The sequence below is a fragment of the Corylus avellana genome, chromosome 7 (assembly GCF_965113065.1).
Source record: "Corylus avellana chromosome 7, dhCorAvel1.hap1.2, whole genome shotgun sequence".
Taxonomy (NCBI): Eukaryota; Viridiplantae; Streptophyta; class Magnoliopsida; order Fagales; family Betulaceae; genus Corylus; species Corylus avellana.
Genome location: NC_142496.1, coordinates 27,842,787 through 27,854,969, shown reverse-complemented (window position 1 = coordinate 27,854,969; position 12,183 = coordinate 27,842,787). Strand labels below are relative to the sequence as shown.

Genomic DNA, 12,183 nt, shown 5'->3' with positions numbered 1-12,183 from the left:
GGAAAAATGCATGTGAATACTGGTAGAGCTCCAAACTCGATTCAAACTAACTAATTCATACACTTTGAAAAAAGGGCCACCTTGTTGGCGTGATAAATAGGCAACAATAACACAACAAAAAAATCACTTTCTGAGATTCGAATTCGAAAGTAAACAGAAAAAAAAAAAAAAAAAAAAAAAAAAGAACAAGAGGAAACAGCCAAACGACAAGAAAGCAGAATAACAAAAAGTCTTTACAGATTCTAGTAATAGCAACTTCGTTTTGTACAGGTTTTCCTTCATAAGCCGCTCAATGAAACTTCAATTTCAAAGACCCCAAAAAAGAAAAAGAAAAAGAAAAAGAAAAAGCAAAATGAAAATAGAAAATCCGACTCTTTTACTTACAAGAAAAGAGGGTGGTCACAGATTGTTTGCCCAACCCAAACCAACCCTCCAACACCGAAGAACCCCTCTTCCATTATTTGGTTAACATTTCATCTACTTACAAAGACGCTTACACTAAAATTTACACAAGACCCTTTTAAACATATTTACACCAATGCAAAAGGATTTACCCCTTTCCCTCTATGAGAATTTCAAAATTCATCTCATGCAATTAACTTCTGTGTAACTTTTGTTTTGCTGCTTCATTACTATGTACTCACTCTTGTTGGTTTAACTTGGGTTCTAAGCAAGGGCAGGGATGCTGCAACTTCGCCTATCCCTGCAATCGAACCCCTCGATCCTCACCGATGGTTTGTTCCCGTAACTGGCCCGAACACAGCTTCCTTTCCTCGCAGACGAGGACGATGACGATGACGAGCCCGATGCTTGTGGAATTGGGGACAACGGTGACTGTGGGATGAGCTTCTCATCCCCGAATCGAGCGTCTTGAATTAATGGGTTAGCTACTCTGCTCGGCGGCGACCCGCAAAAAAATGGGGGCGACGAGGCTACCTGTGGCGGAGCTTGTTCCACACCACAACCACCACCCTGTAACAAAACTCACATTAATTAAGAAAAGAAGGAAACAAATTAAGAAATCACTATCAAACTACGGGTATGTCAAATTGTTTCTAGATACAAACAGAATGGCACCGCCCTTGTATAACAAAATGGTCCACAAATATGCTCTTGTATTCAGTTGAAATGTCACTATTGATTATGGTACTTGGTACCCAGTTGAATTTGTTTACAATTTGATAAACAATTAGTTCAGGCTAAACTACAAAATAAACCTCCTCCAGTTTTAATTGTCATAGTCCAAATACTTTCAGATTATGTTCATTTGAGGTGGGAAAATTTTGAAAAGTTCCTAAAAGAACATGATACCGTTTTAGACATTTTAAAGGAACTCAAACCCAAAATTTATTATAGATCAAACACTTTAGGCCTAGAATAAATATATGATAAAAAAATCAAACCTAACTTTTTTTGAAAAAAAGAAGAGCATACCTTTGTGAGGATGATATCCAAAAGATCAGTCCCAGCTTTTGAATCACATAGCTCCACCTGGTGGCTGCAAAATCAAACAAGCGGTTAGTAACATAAAAATTGGAACAAAAAAATAGAGAGCAGATGGAGAAAATTACCTGAGGTGCCATCTAAGGGATCTGATAGGGTGGTCGTTTACGGTGGCATTCCAGACACCGAGACGGCGAGGTTTGGGACAAATCACGTGTTCTCTTCGCATCTCCTCACGGCCTGCGAAGGCGTTCTGTTGGATCGCACAGTGGTTCATCTTTTGCTTCAATTTCTGGCGCAGTTGTTGTAAATTGATTAGAACCACAAACACAGCAACAGAGAGAGAGAGAGAGAGAGAGAGAGAGAGAGAGAAATTGCAAAGTCTGAAATGGTTTTTGGCAGATCTAGGAACGTGGATAACATATATGAACGGCTATAAATCAAGATCTGGTCAAATACATATAAATGAATAAATAAGTCAAATAAAAATAGATTAAGCTAACGCAATCGCCAGCTGCATAGCTGACACCGTCTACGAGGAAAACAATTTAAAAAAGAAAAACTAGCAAGGCTTACGATGACGAAGACCTCCTTGGGTTTGAAATTTCATCAAAGGCAAAAAAAACAAGAAACAAAAACTAGAGGATTTCCCATATTACACGAATGGATCTAACAAAATTTATGAAACCTATTTCATTTCTTCGCAAAAAATAAAGCTCCGCTAGCTCCTTTGTCTCTTCTGTAGATCTGGAAAGCTAAAACCATTTCCAGAAAGAGCTCAAAAGGATTTAGGCGCAACAATAGCAAAATTCAACAAACCAAAGCACCACATAGAGAAATAGAGAGAGAGATATACCTTAAGCTAAGCTGTACAGCGCTCCTCCAAAGGATGATTCTTGCCGAAAAGTATAAATCAGTATTCACACACAAAAACAAATAATTAAGGTCGAGAATTAGGCAAAGGTTAGGCCGGAGATACAGAGAGAGAGACGAAAGAACCCAATGGAGGATTAGCCAAGAAGAGGTTCCGCATGATTTATATTCTACACAGCCACACACAATAACCCTCCCCCCAAGAAAAAAAAAGAAAAAAAAGAAAAAAGAAAAAGCGGTTTGGGAAATGGGTAACAGCACAGCTAGAGAGAGAGAGAGAGAGAGAGAGAGAGAGAGAGACGCTCGCTTTGTTTTCTGATTGGGTTTGAGTTATTTATTTGGCTTAGAATTCTAGAATTTCGAGGTATACTTTCCTCCTCCAACTCTAACTAGTTTGAAAGTCTTTTTTCCTTTTTTAATTAAAATAAATTCTGAACATATTTATTTAATTAAATAGTATATCATTTTATTTTATTTTTGAAAGAAAACACTAAATCATATTAACGTAAAGGTAAAGTATCAATTCGTTGATTTATTCCTTATGAAAATATCATCCAAGTTTAATAACTAAGAATTTAAGCCTCACCAAACAAAATTGAAAAAACTACTCATTTATCTGATTTTTTTATTTAATTTGAGAAAAATGAGTACAAAATTATATAATAAAGAAAAACATATTTGTAGATGTTTTTTGAGGTTTGATTTTTCATCAAATCACTTCATTATCAAATCGTTTCTTCCTTACATTGAGCATAAACAAAATTTGTAGGTGTAAAACCAAGTTAGACTCACTAAAATAGTTTTACATGTACAAATAAGTCATTTCAATTTTTTTTTTTCTTTTGACATGTCTACACAAAAGGAGAAATAGAGATTTAAACTAGTAATTTTCGCTTCATAAAATATGGTTCTCAACCGATTGAACTACTTCTTAGGGACTGTCATCTCAACTTGACATGTGACAAAAAAAATTGTCATAGATCAAGTTAAGGTGGCACATGTATGCATAGAATTATTTTATTGGGTTCGACGTTATCTTATGTTTAGGTATCACAATTTTTGTTAAAAAATTTAATCGTAAATATATGGAAAAAGCAATCTAATGACGAATATATCTTGAAGAGTTATTTAATTAATTTAGATTTGAAATAGTAATTTGATATAAAAAAATTAAGAAATCTTTACAATATTTTCCCTGTAATAAAAGTATAAAATCACTTAAAAATCACGGAGATATAATAAAAGAATCTTGATCATATATATATATATATATATATATATATATATGGTGTGTGTGTGTGTGTGTGAGAACAAGTTTTTATTGGTCTCACGCGGGCGGTGCCCCCGCGAGAAATTTCATCGGGACTCACACCCCAACCACTTCAATGAAAAGATAAATATATTACTATTTTTTTATTAAAAATATCTTGAAGATCAACGGATCTGCCCAGAAGAAGTCGTTTGCGTCAAAGGCCGGTCGACACGTGTCGCTATGTTTTCAGCTTCAATCTCGCAAGTCGCAACCGTGTGAAAGGTTTGGGGTCGTGGTCGCCATTGGCTATTTTTGGCGCACGCATTTGTTTTTTTTTTTTTATATTCACAATCTTTGTACGTAGATTTGACAGCAACGGAATTGATTCTGTGAAATGGAGGTGAATTGTTGAAGTTTTTTTTTTTTTTGTTTTTTCAAAAGAATATGGTAATATGGTTTACAAATTTTCATTACCTTTTTTTTAGACTTTTAAAAACGTTTTTGATTTTTTTATCAAATACAATTTTAAATATGCTCTTCTTCTCTCTATTCTCTGTAAATATAATGGTTAATAATTAATTAATTAATTTACTATAAAAAAATGAATTATATTTTCAAGATGTTTAGTTATGGGTGGCATGCATTTATTTTAATTTATTTTATTTTATTCTCACGTGAAAAACAAGGAATCGCTTTATGGGTGTGAAGGTTCCCACTGCGGGACACATGCATAGGCAATATTGATATTGATATGGTTCCGTCGATGAAGAGGCATATCTTTAATCTGATGCTCTCTCCTGCAATAATGTATGTAGCTGTCAATTACCCACCACTCCATTCGCCATTCATGGTGATGGGTTTAGATTCTCCAAAGAATAGCTTCGGCCAAGGAAGGGAGAAAAAGGTTGGCAATAAAGTCCATTAGAATATAGCCAATGAAACGCAGAGTGTGCAAATGGGGTAGGAGGATGACCAAAAGAAAGTTTCAAAAATATTACATGGTTTGATGCTTTGATGCTTCTGTTGTTGTTGGCCCTATCAAATTGGCCTCATTTTCCTTGATAATAACGTCAAAATTAGGCCTTGCAATCTTGTGAAAAGCCATATCTATGGTTGGTGTGACAATCATGTTGCCACATGCCTTTGTCTAAACATAAATTTGCTAACGACACCCTTCCTGATTCTCTCCATTTTGGTTGGTATGACCATCTTTATGCCTATGCCTTTTTGCCCTTTCTTTTTGGAGGAATAATAATCAAAGCTCCCCTTAGGCTAATTGAGAAAGAAGTCCACCCTCCCCATGCCCCTTCCTTTATCATCATTCACCCAATTCAGGCATGACACATAAGCCATCATTGACGTTTTATCAAATCATTCCCTCTGCTTCAAAACTGATTAAATCAATATTTCAGCTTTAATATGTTATCAAAACACTCTGTCCTACTTCCGTTAACTTTTCCGACAAAGTGTCGTGCCATATTCAATAATTTTGCAACATGTATACACATTGCACAACTAGCTTTACATGTTTGATGCATATGGCCATAAATCACCACGTCATTAAGAAAGCCATGTGTTAATTTTAAGGTACTGCGTCATTAGCAATATCCTTTGTTACCCAATGGCTAACAATTTAAACAGTAAATGTGGTAACGCTTTCATAGGACCTATTTACCCAACCACCAATTTGGGCAAGTGGGTTCTATAAAATCTATTTTATATTTGTTATTCGAATGGCTAGCAATCCTAATAATTTGGATAGCAAATTGCTAGAAATTCAAATCCGATAGTGCAACGTGATAGAATCAATAACAGAGTGGAATGAGCAATTATTATGTGACAACAATCTAAATTGCACAACTGGACTGTATCCCATACGAGATTCCTGATTTGTGATACCAACGATTTGGACCTTACCAAATTAAGGTGCAAGGATTCTGTCCACTATTATACACCAAGGATAAAATGTTATCGAATGCTTCTTTTTGTCCCATATAATATCAACTGCAGATATATTGATTGCTGCAAAATAGCAATCAGAACCCTTGCACCTTATTACAAAGAATGTGTGCTTAATCTCACATCATGAACTTTTACCTCAAATAATTACTCTTCCTCTGTAAGAAAGTGGATTCACAAGCCATTAAGGGCTTGTATAACCTACCAATTAAAAAAAAATGGTGTTCTCACAAATTAATTACATGTTTCAGACCATCTAAACAAGCAAGAAACACCAAAATTAGCCAACTTCCACCAATTTTACAATGAATTGACAACTAAAAAACTTCAAGAAGGGCAAACCCAAAAGGAAAAAAAGAGTGGGGGGAGGGGGAGGGGCGTGTGTGGGCGGATTCGAACTTCAAGCAGAAGCTGGTTCAGATGCTGCTGCTGCAGCAGCAGCAGCTCTTTTCTTGGCAAAGTATTCATCGGCACGTGCAATATTCTTAGCAACCGATGGCTTTACCCACTTCTTTCGGCCAGGAAGTACAGTGAGGGAACAGCCAGCAGCCTCAAGTTTCTCCTTTGCTGATGCTGAAAAGGCACGAGCCTTTATGTTCAGCTTCACTTTTAGTTCCCCATCGCCTAGAACCTGAAACCAAGAGGAAACAAAAGTAGAATACACATAAATTCTCATATATTACTATAGTGATTCTGGCATCAGAGAAAGCATGCTTTCTACTTTCTTTGTTACAATATATAACGCAATAAGGATTCTGTTGTTGTCTTGCAGCAGGGGACAATGATTCTGGAAATTGTATAACTGAATTATCACCATTTTTAAGGCCAAACTGGACAGGCAGCACTACTGAAAGTTGATTCTATCACGTTGGTTATATACAAGTTAAGAAGAAGCCAACATTAGGGAATTCTTTTAATATAGGAAATTCTGTTTGCAAAGGAACTACTGAAATTATGTTGTAGTCCTTTCTAATTAAACTTAATCATAGTTTTATTATTGTAATTATCATCTTTAGCTAATGAGGGGATCAAAGCTCTCTGAGCACCCAAATCTCCAGCACATCTACTTCCCATTCACACCTTCCAGGTAATTACTAAAGAGTAATACGACATGTGGCAGTGCCTATCAAAATAAAACCCTTGAGGATAGCCACCAAAGGGGTTGCGGTAGGATTTGGATTTTTGGGTCAAAGCTTCATAAGGCATCCTACACCAAAGTCAAGGAGCCACTTAGACAAACCCCTTGAGGTTACATTATCAAAGCTCAAATCCAAACTCTTCATATACCTAAGCAAGGAGCTTAAGGGTGACATGGTGTAGCTATATGATTAAAATTTGAAGGCTGATTTAAGAGTCACATTCTGCTAAATATTTTGCAAAGAAACTACCTCTGTATATTACCTAATCAGGGAGCTTAAGTGTGTAAAATTCAAAAACTACAAATTGAAGTGCAATCTGCATCCATCCTAACACCAGTTTGATAAATCACAATACAAGTCCGCGTAACTATCAGGACCTGATAAAGAGATTCTCAAACGCTTGATTTGGGAAGAATACTTGTTTTGAGTAGGAAAAAGAATCCAGTTATGTCAGCTCAAAAAAAAAAAAAAAAATCAAATTATAAACCAAAATAGGTAAATCTAGAGTCAGAAAAAGTTTACTTAAATTCCAAATTTCAATCTCAAGGGTAGCAGAAGTATAATTATCAAATGCTGAAAAAATTGTTTAAAATTAGATAGTCCATCGATAAGGAACATTCTACCAAACAGTGAGTTTCCTTTTTTTGGGTCAAAGACCAATTTCATGAGGAAACCAGGAGTCTATCACCTGGACGGGCAAAATGTAGGATACAAAGAACAGATGAATTATGGAACTTGAGCTTGCCTAGAGAGGATGGAACCCAGTATAGGAGGCCTCAAATCTAGGACATAACCTTTACTCTCTTTAATGTTAGTAAATTTCCTTTTCATACAAATAAAAGAAGAAAGAGTGCTTTCAAGTGTCCAGTATTATTGATTGCTCAGTGGCATCAATTAATGGACTACACCTCATCTCCAGATCTTAATGCTACAAGTTGTAAATTATTGTCCAAGAGCCCATGAAGATCAAGTTTTGTAAAGTCAATGCACTTGAAACTGTGTGATGACCCAAAAGCATGTTCTCATCGAGTAACCTAGATCTGGAAGAGAGAAATTCCACTTGGTGGAAGGCAACTTTGACACAAGTGCCAATACAGGAGATGCTCGACTCCCCCTTGTCTGAATCGGCCAAGCCTTATCCCAACCAATTGGGGGTACTTTATGGATTGCAGTCTGATCTATGAAGGTGTAATATTGTTTTAACAAATAGCTCAACCTAATGCCAGCTCTTTATCAAAGCCAGCCTGACTGATGGCGAGATAGGGGCCTGTTGCAAACCATGGTTAAGAGTAGTCATTGCCTAGGAAAATCTACTCCTTTATTTATGTTTTTCAAAATTATAAACCAAGCAGCAACCCCCATCATTTCTACAAAGTTTAGGAAGGCACTCTGAAGAAAAAGAGGGTAGAAGTTTATTTCTATAAGGAAAGTGCAACAGCAAATACAAGTATCATTTGTACCTTGAGAGGGAGTCTCCTTTCTCTTCCTGATGGGTTAATCAAACCCTTCTTCTTCAACGTCTCAAGAGACACCTCTTCCCCTGCTTGAAATCCAGCAGCTTCTATGTCCCTCAAGTTAACTGGGACATACTTAGGTAAACCAGCATGCATACCTTGTCAAAACAGATTAAAAAAAAGAGAAATACGTCAATGAAATGTACATATTTCGGCAAGAATACGGTTGTGCTTCATGTTAAAAAAAAAAAAAAAAAAGGTACCGTCAGGGTGTCATATCACAATTACTGCATTGCTTTAGATTCTTTAGGTGGGCTTACAAAGGAGGAAGTCAAAGTGCATGTCCTGTGGGGAAGCTAATCAAGAGAAAAGCTACATAACAGGGTGGAATCACAAACATTGTTTAATATGATTGGGAATACTGCTACGAACATCACTAATTTCAAAACCAAGCTTTAAGGTACAAACAGCCATAGAGAGGGTACTTGTGAACTGACATTTGGAAAAAGATGGGAGACTATTTTGCCATTTCCTAACAACATAACTGGATTAGAGCTCAACCTATACCTATCTTTGAGGCTCCTTACAATGTGAAGGACAGAAAGGCAGCCCATGATTCTTCCTACTTAGCAATCTCCATTTTTTCTTGCCCCAACTATCATGGTTACCTTGTTCTCTTTGAAAGACACAAAGTTAAAACCTAAACATTAGTTAATGAGAATCATCCACCAAAGCAGGACGAGAAGACACAATATATAATCCAGAAGACACTTCTAGTACACTCCTAACAAAGCTAATTGGCTCTTAAAAGAAAGATGGGAAGAAAAGGACCGCTAGAAATGGCTTCTTCCCTTATTATCTTTCTCTTCAAGAACCAAAGTAAAGTCCACCATTCATAAAGAAGTGGTTTAAATTAAAAATCAGTCCGTATGATCAAGAAACCGAATTTCCAACAACCACCCAGCCACGCCAATGCGCATTGATTTTTCCGTAACCCCAAAGTCCGATATTACGATATCCAACAAAGTATTTTCTCAAACACTTAGTATACAATATAAATCTACCACATTCACCAACACAAAGCAACCAAATTTAAAATTCTAACAAGAACACAACATAACCCTCCAATCAAACACACAAACCCAATCATTAAAACACAAAAGTAACAGCCAATTTTACCTCCCGCAATCCCCCTCAACTTGGGTATTCTCCGATAAAGCGGCATTTGGCCGCCCTCAAACCCCCTCCTCACCCCGGGCCCGGACCTCGACTTCTGGCCCCTCATACCGAACCCGCAGCTATTCCCTTGTCCCGCAGATATGCCCCTCCCCTTTCTCTTCGCCTTCTTCCTCGACCCCGGCTGTGGACCTAGATTGTCCAGCCGGAACCGGACGCCGGACGATTCAGCCCCAACGACGGGTGACCTGGCGGCATTGAGCACGATTAAGGGCCTTCTTTCGATGCCCTTCCCAAGGTGGAGCTTGAGTGGTTGAAACTGACATGGGCTTGGCTTCAACTTCGTCACATTTCCCTGCAATACCAGAAAACGATGATGATTATGGTAAGCATTAAGAAATGACAAATAGCTTGGAAGAGAGAAAGAGAGAGAGAGAGAGAGAGAGAGGACCTTGAATGGAGAGGGAGAGAGTGTTGTTGAGAGAGGGAGAAGAGTTGCCATGGACGACTGGTGTGGGATGTGCCTGCTTGCTCAGTGTCCCAACGGATAGCGGTAGTTGATATGGATCCTTTACGGGCGTTTCCACCTGTGTTCTTGGTAGTAACGAATCAGGATAAGCCATGTCAACTATTAAAAAGATGACCACAATTTTTGTCACTACCCATAAAATGATAAAAAATCGAGACAACATTAATAAATTAGAATTTAGTATAATAAGATTAAGATCAAACTGGGTCAATCCCTTAGACACGATTTATATTTATAAATGAATCAATGTATTTTCATTGTTTTGATTTTCGTGTGTGTTTGTTTGGAATCTGCTTGGGATTGTGTTTGATACATAGAGCTTTTAAGCAAAAAGAACTTTTGATCAAAAATTTTATTTTTAAGTTTTTATCAAAAATATGTTTTGGCAATTTTTAGGTTTTTTGGACCCTTACAAGCGCTTTTAATTTTTTTTATCAAAATAGTATTTTTTTTTCTTCAAACGAATTTTTTAAGTGTTTAAAGCATTTTCAGACCTCTCAAACGCAATTTCAAACAAACTCTTAATCTATTATTGAGGTTGTAATGTTTTCCTTTCGCGACTTGAAAACCACAAAAATATTTTTTATAAAATTAAAAAAAAAAATCAGAAAAAATTTAAGCAATTTTTTAATTTATGGAGAACATTTTTGTTAGTTTAGGGAAATTTACAAAAATTAAAACATAAAGAAACGTTGCAAAAATAAGGGCAGTGGAGATCAATGGAAAATCTGAAAGGACTTATTTTTCATTCGAGCAAAAGACAAAATTATATTGCCATAAAAAATAATAAAAAATAAAAAAAAAAGTCAAAAAACAAATTCTCTTAAATTTAAGTTGGAAGCCTTAAGGTTTATTGGGCCTACATTCAACTAGGAGTCTAGAAGGCCCAAAACTCTCCAATTTACAAGATATCTTACTATTGGAAGCATATGGGAGGATCGGCCCAGTTAAAGGCTTGAAACTTGAAAGAGAATCATGAGAGTGGCTACCCATATCCAAAAGCATAAAGACATTTGTGTAAGGCCCATTTAGATTCGCCATGCCTGCAAATTTTTATCCCACAACATAGTCGGAGTCATTGTGGATCAATCTTGGTAAAAAAAAAAAAAAATCCAAAAGCTAATTGGTACTCAAGATAAGACAATAATGGGATAAAAGTGAGGCTTCTATCATTAATCAAAGTAATTAGACGAATTTTCAAAAGTAATACTAGAAATTACACTTTTATCTTACTACTATTCCATCATGTTAATGTGGCAATACCAGTAAACCTTGCCTAAATTAGGATTATAGTTAATTCCTTTCCTAATCAGCCTAATCTCACCCAAGTAATTAGCTCTACACTACAAAAAAATGTGTTATTAGTAACGTGCCTATTGTGCAGGATTTTTTCACACGTCACTATTTGGTGACGTGGCACTTTTTCACACGTTACCAAAGTATTTGGTAACGTGTTAAAAACTTTAAATTCAATCCCATAATAGACACAACCAGCTTCCGTTGAATGTTGTTATTGTTCATGATAAAAAGGGAATTAAAGGTGGATGTTTGACTAGGTATAATGGATCATACAAATTCTCCTACGCTTTTTTTTTTTTTTTTTTTTTTTGCTTAATTTGTAATTTATAAATAATACAAAGTTTCACTACCTTTCTTGTTTTTTTTCTAGGCATGAGATTTACTACTTAAAATGTGGAAAGGACAACCTAAGTAAGATGCTAAACAGATCGAAGTAGAGTGGTCCATATATGAATCAGCTGATTATTATGGCATGGCTAGCTGTTGATTCTATGACGGTTCTGTCTTTGGTAAGTAGAGTTGCTCGTGGTCCATCTCTTTATTGGAAAAGTATAAAAGAAAAAAGAAAAAGAAAAAAACAGTTAGAACTGCAAGAAATCCGAAGTACCAAATTCAGGTTGCCTCCATTATTTATTGAGACTGTTGATTAGCCGAGCCACGTTGAGAGCTAGGGGGCAATTAATGGCCCTCCCCAAAAGTTCTCAAACATTTTTTTTTTAAAACATATTTTTTGGAAATTGGATGATCCTTAAAGATAGTTATTTGTTTAATATCAAATAAAGAAAGCCTATGTTAATTTATAATTTAAACATGCATTCAACTCCTTTTGAAGTCTAACTAACTAAAATCCATAAATGAAAGACTATATAATGTATTATAATATATATAGTAGACATTTTTGAATGAGTTTTAATGTACAACATTTCTTATATACTTCTAAAAAAGGTTAATGATGTTTTTTCTTGATAAAAACATTAGAAATTTAGAAGTATTGAAACAACCCGTATCTTTACTTGACAGAACATTATTCTTGAAAACGTGGTCCAATTGTTTTTTTTT

At 35.9% G+C, this 12,183-nt stretch overlaps 2 protein-coding genes across 2 annotated transcripts; both read right to left on the bottom strand.

Moving 5' to 3' along the window:
- Positions 1 to 216: 216 nt before the first annotated feature.
- Positions 217 to 2,549, bottom strand: LOC132184203 (translocase subunit seca). The gene is made up of 4 exons (XM_059597741.2): positions 2,300 to 2,549; positions 1,572 to 1,735; positions 1,435 to 1,498; positions 217 to 972 (listed from the first exon to the last, which is right to left on the bottom strand). Exons 2-4 carry the CDS (start codon positions 1,718 to 1,720, stop codon positions 667 to 669), a joined length of 519 nt encoding a protein of 172 aa, XP_059453724.1. The 5' UTR covers positions 1,721 to 1,735; positions 2,300 to 2,549; the 3' UTR covers positions 217 to 666.
- Positions 2,550 to 5,635: 3,086 nt separating this feature from the next.
- RPL15 (ribosomal protein L15) lies at positions 5,636 to 9,857 on the bottom strand. Its single transcript, XM_059599567.2, has 4 exons — positions 9,748 to 9,857; positions 9,300 to 9,651; positions 8,127 to 8,278; positions 5,636 to 6,158 (listed from the first exon to the last, which is right to left on the bottom strand). The coding sequence occupies exons 1-4, from the start codon at positions 9,796 to 9,798 to the stop codon at positions 5,928 to 5,930; spliced, it is 786 nt and encodes a 261-aa protein (XP_059455550.1). The 5' UTR covers positions 9,799 to 9,857; the 3' UTR covers positions 5,636 to 5,927.
- Between the last annotated feature and the right edge of the window lie 2,326 nt (positions 9,858 to 12,183).

What these genes read in the sequence shown, in the direction of transcription:
- LOC132184203 (XM_059597741.2), bottom strand. Translation starts at nt 1,720, where the DNA reads ATGAACCACTGTGCGATCCAACAGAACGCCTTCGCAGGCCGTGAGGAG. An exon ending in TCCCTTAGATGGCACCTCAG is followed by an intron (nt 1,499 to 1,571) that starts GTAATTTTCTCC and finishes TTGATTTTGCAG; the next exon opens with CCACCAGGTGGAGCTATGTG. An exon ending in TGGATATCATCCTCACAAAG is followed by an intron (nt 973 to 1,434) that starts GTATGCTCTTCT and finishes GTTTTGTTACAG; the next exon opens with GGTGGTGGTTGTGGTGTGGA.
- RPL15 (XM_059599567.2), bottom strand. Translation starts at nt 9,798, where the DNA reads ATGGCAACTCTTCTCCCTCTCTCAACAACACTCTCTCCCTCTCCATTC. An exon ending in GTTGAGGGGGATTGCGGGAG is followed by an intron (nt 8,279 to 9,299) that starts GTAAAATTGGCT and finishes TGTTTTGACAAG; the next exon opens with GTATGCATGCTGGTTTACCT. An exon ending in AAAGGAGACTCCCTCTCAAG is followed by an intron (nt 6,159 to 8,126) that starts GTACAAATGATA and finishes TCTTGGTTTCAG; the next exon opens with GTTCTAGGCGATGGGGAACT.